Source organism: Ascaphus truei, chromosome 3, assembly GCF_040206685.1.
Source record: "Ascaphus truei isolate aAscTru1 chromosome 3, aAscTru1.hap1, whole genome shotgun sequence".
Lineage (NCBI taxonomy): Eukaryota > Metazoa > Chordata > Amphibia > Anura > Ascaphidae > Ascaphus > Ascaphus truei.
The window spans coordinates 6,573,851-6,588,387 of NC_134485.1; the positions used below are offsets into that span (position 1 = coordinate 6,573,851).

Consider the following 14,537-nt stretch of genomic DNA (forward strand, 5'->3'; position numbering starts at 1 on the left):
TCCCTTTTCCCTGTATTGCATTGAGTAGCTGCACAGCTTGCCTGCCTGCCCTACCAGGATGTGAGTATTTGCATATTTTTCAGGGGAACCTGCCAATGAGACATATGGTGAGTGGGTTGCACCACACACCACCTGTCTTCAGGAGGATAGTACCCATTATATGACACAATAGGTACTATATCAATTGTTAGTACCCTGGTACAGTGGTCTGGCTTATTATCATTTTGAGATATACCTGCATTTGAGCGCTTCAGCTATTTTCCATGTTTCAGATTATTGCCTCCCGGACACCATTGGAGGACCGGATCACACCCCTGCAAGGTAATTGGATCCTTCCCACTTATATACCTGCTCCTGTCTGTCATTCCTTGCTGAGCATAAACTCCTGTTTATGCATTGTGCTCACCGCTGCTGTTTAGTTGTCTTGAACCTTGCTTGGCCTTATCTGTCTGTTCTCTCCTGTCCTGATCCTGGCTGTTCTTTGGATTCCTACACTCTCCAGCGCTTTGACCCCGGCTTCGTCCCTCGACCATTCTACCTTCTATTACCCTGGACCTTGGCTACAGAAATCTACCATCCTCTACTCTCCAACCCTGGAATACGGCAAGTACCCTGACTACCCTGACCTCTCCAACCCTACGACGCTGTACGACTTGGACTACGCATTCCGGACAGGACTGCGTGGTTGTGGGTCGGTGTCTATCTATCCCCACCTCAGCCCCGCGGTCTTCCGTCCTGTTTGTGGTGAGCGCAGCATGACAGCTGTACACTCTCCCAAGCTACCCTGAAGCTGTACACTCTCCCAGGCTACCCTCAAGCTGTACACTCTCCCAGGCTACCCTCAAGCTGTACACTCTCCCAAGCTACCCTCAAGCTGTACACTCTCCCAAACAACCCTCAAGCTTTCCACTCTCCCAGACTACCCTCAAGCTGTCCACTCTCCCAAGCTACCCTCAAGCTGTACACTCTCCCAAACAACCCTCAAGCTGTACACTCTCCCAGGCTACCCTCAAGCTGTACACTCCCCCAGGCTACCCTCAAGCTGTCCACTCTCCCAGGCTACCCTCAAGCTGACCACTCTCACAGGCTACACTCAAGCTGTACACTCTCCCAAGCTACCCTCAAGCTGTACACTCTCCCAGGCTACCCTCAAGCTGTACACTCTCCCAGGCTACCCTCAAGCTGTACACTCTCCCAAGCTACCCTCAAGCTGTCCACTCTCCCAGGCTACCCTCAAGCTATCCACTCTCCCAAGCTACCCTCAAGCTGTACACTCTCCCAGGCTACCCTCAAGCTGTCCACTCTCCCAAGCTACCCTCAAGCTGTACACTCTCCCAAACAACCCTCAAGCTGTACACTCTCCCAGGCTACCCTCAAGCTGTACACTCTCCCAAGCTACCCTCAAGCTGTACACGCTCCCAAACAACCCTCAAGCTGTCCATTCTCCCAGGCTACCCTCAAGCTGTACACTCTCCCTGGCTACTCTCAAGCTGTCCACTCTCCCAGGTTACCCTCAAGCTGTGCACTCTCCCAGGCTACCCTCAAGCTGACCACTCTCCCAGGCTACCCTCAAGCTGTACACTCTCCCAGGCTACCCTCAAGCTGTCCACTCTCCCAGGCTACCCTCAAGCTGACCACTCTCCCAGGCTACCCTCAAGCTGTCCACTCTCCCAGGCTACCCTCAAGCTGTCCACTCTCCCAGGCTACCCTCAAGCTTTACACTCTCCCAGGCTACCCTCAAGCTGACCACTCTCCCAGGCTACCCTCAAGCTGTCCACTCTCCCAGGCTACCCTCAAGCTGTCCACTCTCCCAGGCTACCCTCAAGCTGACCACTCTCCCAGGCTACCCTCAAGCTGTCCACTCTCCCAGGCTACCCTCAAGCTGACCACTCTCCCAGGCTACCCTCAAGCTGTACACTCTACCAAGCTAGTCACGCAGTCGCTGCTCTGGTATTATTTAATATTTTATTTATATTCTCTCCTAGTTAGATTTATTTTTCTTAAATACAAAATTCTGCTCACTAAATAATAAAACAGCCTTGCTCTTGTACGACGAGTATGATGTAGTTTGAGCAAGTTTAAACCATGTGAACATGAGAAGTTGTATAACTGAACCACATGGAGGAAACAGCTGGGAATATAGTGCAGCTCTATTTTTAATACACAGCGAGCATCTTTTTTACTTCCTACAATACTTGAAGCAGTCCCAGGATGAGCCTCTTTGCTCTACTCTTTTCTCTCGCTAAAGATAATATTAACATATGAGCGTAAGTATCTCTCCTACTAACATAACTAAAAATGTGCATTGTATTCCTGCTGCTACGGGATGTCCACATACTGTACCATGTTACAGTACATGATGTAACACTCATTTGTACCCTTACCTGGGCTGCATGGTGACACTGATTTGCACATGTGTCCCCTACAGGGTCTGCGTGGTGCCACGTGACACTAATTTGCACATTTGTTCCGTTCCTTAGCTGAGTGGTTTCAACTGCTACTGATTTGCACATTTCCTTCCTACCTGGGTTGCTTGATGCCACGTGTCACAGATTTCAACATTTGTTCCCTACCTGGGCTGCTGGGTGCCACGTGCCACTGATTTTCCGAGACTGGAGGCGATGCTGGAGCCCAGACTTAACGTGACTATTCTTCTCGATAACTAGTAAAAATGAAGGAGCAAAAAGGACACAAGATGTGCTTTACCATTAGATCAGAGAACGTGGGGGACTCACGTGATCCACAGGAGTCAGCAGCAAACCCCAGAGCCGCTGCACCATTCTCACAGGAGATATACAAGAGTCACACGCAAACCACAGGGCCGCTGCACCATTCTCACAGGAGATATACAGGAGTCACATGCAAACCCCAGGGCCGCTGCACCATTCTCACAGGAGATATACAGGAGTCACACGCAAACCCCAGAGCCGCTGCACCAGTCTCACAGGAGATATACAGGAGTCACACGCAAACCCCAGAGCCACAGTACCATTCTCACAGGAGATATACAGGAGTCACACGCAAACCCCAGGGCCGCTGCACCATTCTCACAGGAGATATACAGGAGTCACACGTAAACCCCAGGGCCGCTGCACCATTCTCACAGGAGATATACAGGAGTCACACGCAAACCCCAGAGCCGCTGCACTATCCTCACCGGAGAAATACAGGAGTCACACGCAAACCCCAGAGCCGCAGCACCATTCTCACAGGAGATATACAGGAGTCACACGCAAACCGCAGAGCCGCTGCACCATTCTCACAGGAGATATACAGGAGTCACACGCAAACCCCAGAGCCGCAGCACCATTCTCACAGGAGATATACAGGAGTCACACGCAAACCGCAGAGCCGCTGCACCATTCTCACAGGAGATAAACAGGAGTCACACGCAAACCCCAGAGCCGCTGCACCATTCTCACAGGAAATATACAGGAGTCACACGCAAACCCCAGAGCCGCTGCACCATTCTCAAAGGAGATAAACAGGAGTCAAACGCAAACCCCAGAGCCGCTGCACCATTCTCACAGGAAATATACAGGAGTCACACGCAAACCCCAGAGCCGCTGCACCATTCTCACAGGAGATATACAGGAGTCACACGCAAACCCCAGAGCCGCAGCACCAATCTCACAGGAGATACTGTATACAGGAGTCACACACAAACCGCAGAGCCGCTGCACCATTCTCACAGGAGATAAACAGGAGTCACACGCAAACCGCAGAGCTGCTGCACCATTCTCACAGGAGATAAACAGGAGTCACACGCAAACCCCAGAGCCGCTGCACCATTCTCACAGGAGATATACAGGAGTCACACGCAAACCCCAGGGCCGCTGCACCATTCTCACAGGAGATAAACAGGAGTCATACGCAAACCCCAGAGCCGCAGCACCATTCACACAGGAGATATACAGGAGTCACACGCAAACCCCAGAGCCGCTGCACTATCCTCACAGGAGAAATACAGGAGTCACATGCAAACCCCAGAGCCGCAGCACCATTCTCACAGGAGATAAACAGGAGTCACACGCATAACGCAGAGCCGCTGCACCATTCTCACAGGAGATAAACAGGAGTCACACGCAAACCCCAGAGCCGCTGCACCATTCTCACAGGAAATATACAGGAGTCACACGCAAACCCCAGAGCCGCTGCACCATTCTCACAGGAGATAAACAGGAGTCACACGCAAACCCCAGAGCCGCTGCACCATTCTCACAGGAAATATACAGGAGTCACACGCAAACCCCAGAGCCGCTGCACCATTCTCACAGAAGATATACAGGAGTCACACGCAAACACCAGAGCCGCAGCACCATTCTCACAGGAGATACTGTATACAGGAGTTACACACAAACCCCAGAGCCGCTGCACCATTCTCACAGGAGATAAACAGGAGTCACACGCAAACCGCAGAGCCGCTGCACCATTCTCACAGGAGATAAACAGGAGTCACACGCAAACCCCAGAGCCGCTGCACCATTCTCACAGGAAATATACAGGAGTCACACGCAAACCCCAGAGCCGCTGCACCATTCTCACAGGAGATATACAGGAGTCACACGCAAACCCCAGAGCCGCTGCACCATTCTCACAGGAGATATACAGGAGTCACACGCAAACCCCAGAGCCGCTGCACCATTCTCACAGGAGATATACAGGAGTCACACGCAAACCCCAGGGCCGCTGCACCATTCTCACAGGAGATATACAGGAGTCACACGTAAACCCCAGGGCCGCTGCACCATTCTCACAGGAGATTTACAGGAGTCACACGCAAACCCCAGAGCCTCTGCACCATTCTCACAGGAGATATACAGGAGTCACACGCAAACCCCAGAGCCGCTGCACCATTCTCACAGGAGATATACAGGAGTCACACGCAAACCGCAGAGCCGCTGCACTATCCTCACAGGAGAAATACAGGAGTCACACGCAAACCCCAGAGCCGCAGCACCATTCTCACAGGAGATATACAGGAGTCACACGCAAACCGCAGAGCCGCTGCACCATTCTCACAGGAGATATACAGGAGTCACACGTAAACCCCAGAGCCGCAGCACCATTCTCACAGGAGATAAACAGGAGTCACACGCAAACCGCAGAGCCGCTGCACCATTCTCACAGGAGATAAACAGGAGTCACACGCAAACCCCAGAGCCGCTGCACCATTCTCACAGGAGATATACAGGAGTCACACGCAAACCCCAGAGCCGCAGCACCAATCTCACAGGAGATACTGTATACAGGAGTCACACACAAACCGCAGAGCCGCTGCACCATTCTCACAGGAGATAAACAGGAGTCACACGCAAACCGCAGAGCTGCTGCACCATTCTCACAGGAGATAAACAGGATTCACACGCAAACCGCAGAGCCGCTGCACCATTCTCACAGGAGATATACAGGAGTCACACGCAAACCCCAGATCCGCAGCACCATTCTCACAGAAGATAAACAGGAGTCACACGCAAACCGCAGAGCCGCTGCACCATTCTCACAGGAGATAAACAGGAGTCACACGCAAACCCCAGAGCCGCTGCACCATTCTCACAGGAAATATACAGGAGTCACACGCAAACCCCAGAGCCGCTGCACCATTCTCACAGGAGATATACAGGAGTCACACGCAAACCCCAGAGCCGCAGCACCAATCTCACAGGAGATACAGTATACAGGAGTCACACACAAACCGCAGAGCCGCTGCACCATTCTCACAGGAGATAAACAGGAGTCACACGCAAACAGCAGAGCTGCTGCACCATTCTCACAGGAGATAAACAGGAGTCACACGCAAACCCCAGAGCCGCTGCACCATTCTCACAGGAGATATACAGGAGTCACACGCAAACCCGAGGGCCGCTGCACCATTCTCACAGGAGATAAACAGGAGTCATACGCAAACCCCAGAGCCGCAGCACCATTCACACAGGAGATATACAGGAGTCACAAGCAAACCCCAGAGCCACAGCACCATTCTCAAAGGAGATATACAGGAGTCACACGCAAACCCCAGGGCCGCTGCACCATTCTCACAGGAGATATACAGGAGTCACACGCAAACCCCTGGGCCGCTGCACCATTCTCACAGGAGATATACAGGAGTCACACGTAAACCCCAGAGCCGCTGCACCATTCTCACAGGAAATATACAGGAGTCACACGCAAACCCCAGAGCCGCTGCACCATTCTCACAGGAGATATACAGGAGTCACACACAAACCCCAGAGCCGCAGCACCAATCTCACAGGAGATACTGTATACAGGAGTCACACGCAAACCCCAGAGCCGCTGCACCATTCTCACAGGAGATATACAGGAGTCACACACAAACCCCAGAGCCGCAGCACCAATCTCACAGGAGATACTGTATACAGGAGTCACACGCAAACCCCAGAGCCGCTGCACCATTCTCACAGGAGATATACAGGAGTCACACACAAACCCCAGAGCCGCAGCACCAATCTCACAGGAGATATACAGGAGTCACACACAAACCCCAGAGCCGCTGCACCATTCTCACAGGAGATAAACAGGAGTCACACGCAAACAGCAGAGCTGCTGCACCATTCTCACAGGAGAAGAAGAAGCAGAGGTCCCAAAATGGGGCCGTCGCGCCCATAATGGCCCGTGCCTCCAGGGGGTACTTAACGTGCCTTCCTTTCCTTCCCCCCACCACGAGGCTTGGTGGATTTGCGCGCGAATCAACAAGAGGAGGGGCTAATGGGGCGGGCTATTTAAACCCTGCGCTCGCAAAAGCTACTCACTGACTCTGTTTTCTTTTCTCCCTGCAGGTACCTGTGAGCGTGGTGTCCCCCGATAGCAGCATGGATCCCCGCAGCACGAGCAGCATCCAGGCTCAGGCAGCTGACCGCCGGACACAGCGCCCGGCGGCCCCACGGAAGCAGTGGCCAGAGCAGGAAGAGCTGCAGCCCTCTCCCCTCCGGAGAGGGAAGCAGGCGGCCCAGCCTCGTTCACAGCCCCGCTCCCAGCCCCCTCACAGCTCCTCTCCCATCCGGAGAGGGAAGCAGGCGGCCCAGCCTCGCGCTCAGCCCCGCTCCCAGCCCCCTCACAGCTCCTCTCCCATCCGGAGAGGGAAGCAGGCGGCCCAGCCTCGCTCTCAGCCCCGCTCCCAGCCCCCTCACAGCTCCTCTCCCATCCGGAGAGGGAAGCAGGCGGCCCAGCCTCGCTCTCAGCCCCGCTCCCAGCCCCGCTCCCAGCCCCCTCACAGCTCCTCTCCCATCCGGAGAGGGAAGCAGGCGGCCCAGCCTCGCTCTCAGCCCCGCTCCCAGCCCCCTCACAGCTCCTCTCCCATCCGGAGAGGGAAGCAGGCGGCCCAGCCTCGCGCTCAGCCCCGCTCCCAGCCCCCTCACAGCTCCTCTCCCAGCCGCAGAGGAAGGGAATCAGCCCGGCAGGCTGGCTCCGCCCCCCAGCCTCACTCCCGTGCCTGCTCGCAGCAGAGCAGGGAAGGGAGGGCTGTTCCACCCCCCCTCATGGGAGAGGACTTTAGCCACCACCCTGCAGCTCCAGTCCCCGCTCCCCCTGCTGGCATGGCCCCCCCCATCCCTGCAAAAACGGCCCCTCCAGCCCCCAGCCACCCTCCCCCTGCTGGCATGGCCCCCTCCATCCCTGCAAAAACGGCCCCTCCAGCCCCCAGCCACCCTCCCCCTGCAGCTGTTAGCCACGCTCCCACTGCTGGCCTGCCCCCCCCTTCCGCTGCACAGCACATCCCCCCCCCTGCTGACCAGACCCCCCCCCCCAGGGCCGGCCCGAGCCAGCCCACCAACGCGGCACAGCCACCCCCGGCGCTCCTGGCGCCTTACCCCCAAGCGCTTTACCCCCAAGTGCCTTACCCCCAAGCGCTTTACCCCCAAGCGCTTTACCCCCAAGCGCTTTACCCCCAAGTGCCTTACCCCCAAGCGCCTTACCACCAAGCGCCTTACCACCAAGCGCTTTACCCCCAAGCGCCTTACGCCCACGCGTCCCATGCCCCCCCATACGCACCGGCAAATCACACGCACTACGCTCCTGCGCCGTATGCACCTGCCCCCTACGCGCCATACCCACCGGCACCGCCAGCGCAGGCACCCACACACCATGCCCCAGTGCCCGGTGCACCTGCGCCAGACGCCCCTGGCGCGCCGGCACCTGCCTTGGATACATCAACGGCGGTCCCGCTGCCCCTGCCTGCGGGGTGCCCCCCAGTGCCCCGGGCACCTCCCCAGGCGGATGCGCCGGCACCAATGGCGCTGGGAAGCGTCGCCGATCCGAGGAGCAGTAACAGGAGCCGTGCAGCTGCCAAAAGACCCAGGACCGGTCACCCAGGTGCACAAGCCGCAGGATCAGGTGAGCATGAAAATGCAGCATTGGAATGTAATGAGGATGATGTTGATGGGGACGTTAGTGATGGGGGGTCGGTTAGGTCAGGGTCGGACTGTGAGTCCCAGGGGTCAGACAGCGAGAATAGTGAGAGAGGGAGCAGCGAGTCAGACGCAAGCAGCGGCGCAGACAGCGACGAGACCCCAGGGGTAAAGCGCATAAGGAAACAGGTAGAGGCGTTGAGCAAGGCGGCAAAGCGGAGTAGGACAGATAAGGGAAAACGCAAAGCGCGCAAAGACAAAGGGGCGGCTTCCACCCACAGTGGGGAGGATTCGTTTGCAGTTGAAACTAGCCCCCTGTACACACACCTGCCCAGGAGAACACAGAGAGACATATGTAACAGGAAGTATGTGGATATGTTCAAGCTGTCTGTAAAGGGGCGAGCAGAGAGGCAACGCGCGCGAGAGGCAGGTGAGAAAGGGCAGGTAGTGAGGAGTAACGCAAACTGGGTTATGGGTTTCATTGTGTTCGGGGACTGTTTCCTTTCAAAACATCCCAAGGAATTGCATAATGTGATGAGATACATGAGCGTGATACAGAACATACATGACGAACACGAGGGGTCAGCGTGGCGGGATTATGACGAGCAGTTCAGGCATAGGTGGCAGGGGGATACACGGTTGAGTTTGGGGAAGATGGACATGGAATTGTGGATGAAGTTAGTGGGACGGGGTAAGCAGGGGGGCGACGCCACCTTTCCCAAGGGTCCAGGCGATCGGCCTGGGAGTGATTCAACAAGCAGGGGCAATAAAAGGGAGTGTTGGGCGTTTAATGATAAACACTGCAAACTGGGGGCGGGTTGCAAGTTTAGGCATGTGTGTAGCCGGTGCGGGGGTAGCCACCCCGTCACGAAGTGCTTCAAAGGCCATGGGCAACCGGAGCCAGGGGAGAGGGAAGGCGCTAACACCGGTCAGCCTTAGCGGTGTGGGCCGTTGGCTAAAGGGGTACCCCGACCGGGAGAAGGTGGTTTTTTCTTGGAGGAGGGTTTTAGAAGGGGGTTTTTTCACACACCAGTGGGGGGGTGAGTTAAAGGGGATAAAATTGGGACGTATGGTGGGCCCATTCACACACACACACACACACACCCCCATTGCTCAGTTAATGATTTCCCCGGGTGCAAGCAAAAAAAAAAAAAAAAAAAAAAAAATATATATATATATATTATATTATATTCAGGTAATTGTTACTCTGGGCCCCCAGCAGCTTCAGAGGCACAATCGAATGCTCAAAGGGGTACATTAGGGGCCGGCAGGCGAGTAATTAGATAATCTACTAACATGTTTTCTGTCTTCACAGCAGGGGCCCCTCGATACTTTATTAATAACATGCGTACGCCTTCGCAAGCGAGCTGCAGTCAGGGTTTAGGGTCACAGCTTGGGGTGTGGGGTGAGTCCCCAGTAAGTGGCCTTACTGGGTCCTCCGGGTGGCGGAACTGTCAGGCCAGTCATCGTAGGGACACCGTGAATTCCCGAAATGGGGCTCCACCCGATGCGGATGGGCCGCCAGGTAACGGTTCCCCTGAAAAGATCGTGCGGGCTGGAGGCGCCGACGCAGGCGGTCGGTCGCTGTACCCCTGGCACCAATCTTAGGCAGCTGGGCTCTATCCTATGCGGGTAGGCCCAGGCGGCTCCGATAAGGGGGACCTAGGGGCCGTGGAGAGTGTCTCTCGCGGTGGAGAGTGTCTCTCCCAGTAACGGTAGACGGGGGCCGTGGAGAGTGTCTCTCGCGGCGGAGAGTGTCTCTCCTGGTGGACGGTAGATTAGGGCGGGTGGAGGAGGGCTCCCCCCGCCGGAAGATACCGAGAATAGGGATGACAAAGGACTAAGATTATGGCTGACAGTTATTTGCAGGTATTGTTAAAACAATAAAGCTGTGACCATTTTTACTTCCACAAAACTGTGTCGTCTCAGTTTGTTAGGGGGGTGTAAGTAAACCACGCAGTAGGCACACTAGGCCGTTAAGAAGAAGCAGAGGTCCCAAAATGGGGCCGTCGCGCCCATAATGGCCCGTGCCTCCAGGGGGTACTTAACGTGCCTTCCTTTCCTTCCCCCCACCACGAGGCTTGGTGGATTTGCGCGCGAATCAACAAGAGGAGGGGCTAATGGGGCGGGCTATTTAAACCCTGCGCTCGCAAAAGCTACTCACTGACTCTGTTTTCCCACCCACCCATCCCATTGAGAATGTAATGTTGTGTTGTGTAGAACCATATTTTATGAATCTGTTAGCAGATCCATCGTTACAGCTTTGGCGGAACGCGGAACTGTCAGGCCAGTCATCGTAGGGACACCGTGAATTCCCGAAATGGGGCTCCACCCGATGCGGATGGGCCGCCAGGTAACGGTTCCCCTGAAAAGATCGTGCGGGCTGGAGGCGCCGACGCAGGCGGTCGGTCGCTGTACCCCTGGCACCAATCTTAGGCAGCTGGGCTCTATCCTATGCGGGTAGGCCCAGGCGGCTCTGATAAGGGGGACCTAGGGGCCGTGGAGAGTGTCTCTCGCGGTGGAGAGTGTCTCTCCCAGTAACGGTAGACGGGGGCCGTGGAGAGTGTCTCTCGCGGCGGAGAGTGTCTCTCCTGGTGGACGGTAGATTAGGGCGGGTGGAGGAGGGCTCCCCCCGCCGGAAGATACCGAGAATAGGGATGACAAAGGACTAAGATTATGGCTGACAGTTATTTGCAGGTATTGTTAAAACAATAAAGCTGTGACCATTTTTACTTCCACAAAACTGTGTCGTCTCAGTTTGTTAGGGGGGTGTAAGTAAACCACGCAGTAGGCACACTAGGCCGTTATAAACAGGAGTCACACGCAAACCCCAGAGCCGCTGCACCATTCTCACAGGAGATATACAGGAGTCACACGCAAACCCGAGGGCCGCTGCACCATTCTCACAGGAGATAAACAGGAGTCATACGCAAACCCCAGAGCCGCAGCACCATTCACACAGGAGATATACAGGAGTCACAAGCAAACCCCAGAGCCACAGCACCATTCTCAAAGGAGATATACAGGAGTCACACGCAAACCCCAGGGCCGCTGCACCATTCTCACAGGAGATATACAGGAGTCACACGCAAACCCCTGGGCCGCTGCACCATTCTCACAGGAGATATACAGGAGTCACACGTAAACCCCAGGGCCGCTGCACCATTCTCACAGGAGATATACAGGAGTCACACGCAAACCCCAGAGCCGCTGCACTATTCTCACAGGAGAAATACAGGAGTCACACGCAAACCCCAGAGCCGCAGCACCATTCTCACAGGAGATATACGGGAGTCACACACAAACCGCAGAGCCGCTGCACCATTCTCACAGGAGATATACAGGAGTCACACGCAAACCCCAGAGCCGCAGCACCATTCTCACAGGAGATAAACAGGAGTCACACGCAAACCGCAGAGCCGCTGCACCATTCTCACAGGAGATAAACAGGAGTCACACGCAAACCCCAGAGCCGCTGCACCATTCTCACAGGAAATATACAGGAGTCACACGCAAACCCCAGAGCCGCTGCACCATTCTCAAAGGAGATAAACAGGAGTCACACGCAAACCCCAGAGCCGCTGCACCATTCTCACAGGAAATATACAGGAGTCACACGCAAACCCCAGAGCCGCAGCACCAATCTCACAGGAGATACTGTATACAGGAGTCACACACAAACCGCAGAGCCGCTGCACCATTCTCACAGGAGATAAACAGGAGTCACACGCAAACCGCAGAGCTGCTGCACCATTCTCACAGGAGATAAACAGGAGTCACACGCAAACCCCAGAGCCGCTGCACCATTCTCACAGGAGATATACAGGAGTCACACGCAAACCCCAGGGCCGTTGCACCATTCTCACAGGAGATAAACAGGAGTCATACGCAAACCCCAGAGCCGCAGCACCATTCACACAGGAGATATACAGGAGTCACAAGCAAACCCCAGAGCCACAGCACCATTCTCAAAGGAGATATACAGGAGTCACACGCAAACCCCAGGGCCGCTGCACCATTCTCACAGGAGATATACAGGAGTCACACGCAAACCCCAGGGCCGCTGCACCATTCTCACAGGAGATATACAGGAGTCACACGTAAACCCCAGGGCCGCTGCACCATTCTCACAGGAGATATACAGGAGTCACACGCAAACCCCAGAGCCGCTGCACTATTCTCACAGGAGAAATACAGGAGTCACACGCAAACCCCAGAGCCGCAGCACCATTCTCACAGGAGATATACAGGAGTCACACGCAAACCGCAGAGCCGCTGCACCATTCTCACAGGAGATATACAGGAGTCACAAGCAAACCCCAGAGCCACAGCACCATTCTCACAGGAAATATACAGGAGTCACACGCAAACCCCAGAGCCGCTGCACCATTCTCACAGGAGATATACAGGAGTCACACGCAAACCGCAGAGCCGCTGCACCATTCTCACAGGAGATATACAGGAGTCACACGCAAACCCCAGAGCCGCTGCACCATTCTCACAGGAGATATACAGGAGTCACACGCAAACCGCAGAGCCGCTGCACCATTCTCACAGGAGATATACAGGAGTCACACGCAAACCGCAGAGCCGCTGCACCATTCTCACAGGAGATAAACAGGAGTCACACGCAAACCGCAGAGCCGCTGCACCATTCTCACAGGAGATAAACAGGAGTCACACGCAAACCCCAGAGCCGCTGCACCATTCTCACAGGAAATATACAGGAGTCACACGCAAACCCCAGAGCCGCTGCACCATTCTCACAGGAGATATACAGGAGTCACACGCAAACCCCAGAGCCGCTGCACCATTCTCACAGGAGATATACAGGAGTCACACGCAAACCCCAGAGCCGCTGCACCATTCTCACAGGAGATATACAGGAGTCACACGCAAACCCCAGGGCCGCTGCACCATTCTCACAGGAGATATACAGGAGTCACACGTAAACCCCAGGGCCGCTGCACCATTCTCACAGGAGATTTACAGGAGTCACACGCAAACCCCAGAGCCGCTGCACTATCCTCACAGGAGAAATACAGGAGTCACACGCAAACCCCAGAGCCGCAGCACCATTCTCACAGGAGATATACAGGAGTCACACGCAAACCGCAGAGCCGCTGCACCATTCTCACAGGAGATATACAGGAGTCACACGTAAACCCCAGAGCCGCAGCACCATTCTCACAGGAGATAAACAGGAGTCACACGCAAACCGCAGAGCCGCTGCACCATTCTCACAGGAGATATACAGGAGTCACACGCAAACCCCAGAGCCGCTGCACCATTCTCACAGGAGATATACAGGAGTCACACGCAAACCCCAGAGCCGCAGCACCAATCTCACAGGAGATACTGTATACAGGAGTCACACACAAACCTCAGAGCCGCTGCACCATTCTCACAGGAGATAAACAGGAGTCACACGCAAACCGCAGAGCTGCTGCACCATTCTCACAGGAGATAAACAGGAGTCACACGCAAACCGCAGAGCCGCTGCACCATTCTCACAGGAGATAAACAGGAGTCACACGCAAACAGCAGAGCTGCTGCACCATTCTCACAGGAGAAGAAGAAGCAGAGGTCCCAAAATGGGGCCGTCGCGCCCATAATGGCCCGTGCCTCCAGGGGGTACTTAACGTGCCTTCCTTTCCTTCCCCCCACCACGAGGCTTGGTGGATTTGCGCGCGAATCAACAAGAGGAGGGGCTAATGGGGCGGGCTATTTAAACCCTGCGCTCGCAAAAGCTACTCACTGACTCTGTTTTCCCACCCACCCATCCCATTGAGAATGTAATGTTGTGTTGTGTAGAACCATATTTTATGAATCTGTTAGCAGATCCATCGTTACAGCTTTGGCGGAACGCGGAACTGTCAGGCCAGTCATCGTAGGGACACCGTGAATTCCCGAAATGGGGCTCCACCCGATGCGGATGGGCCGCCAGGTAACGGTTCCCCTGAAAAGATCGTGCGGGCTGGAGGCGCCGACGCAGGCGGTCGGTCGCTGTACCCCTGGCACCAATCTTAGGCAGCTGGGCTCTATCCTATGCGGGTAGGCCCAGGCGGCTCTGATAAGGGGGACCTAGGGGCCGTGGAGAGTGTCTCTCGCGGTGGAGAGTGTCTCTCCCAGTAACGGTAGACGGGGGCCGTGGAGAGTGTCTCTCGCGGCGGA

General features: G+C 55.3%; 1 protein-coding gene across 8 annotated transcripts in view; it reads right to left on the minus strand.

The window, feature by feature from the left end:
* LOC142491263 (uncharacterized) overlaps positions 1-14,537 on the minus strand; it is a 103,557-nt gene that overhangs the window by 41,141 nt on the left and 47,879 nt on the right. For all 8 annotated transcript variants that reach the window (XM_075593561.1, XM_075593559.1, XM_075593557.1 and 5 more), the window contains one exon: positions 2,574-2,662. In XM_075593561.1, coding sequence (XP_075449676.1) covers positions 2,574-2,662 — 89 coding nt within the window. The remainder of the gene's footprint in view (positions 1-2,573; positions 2,663-14,537) is intronic.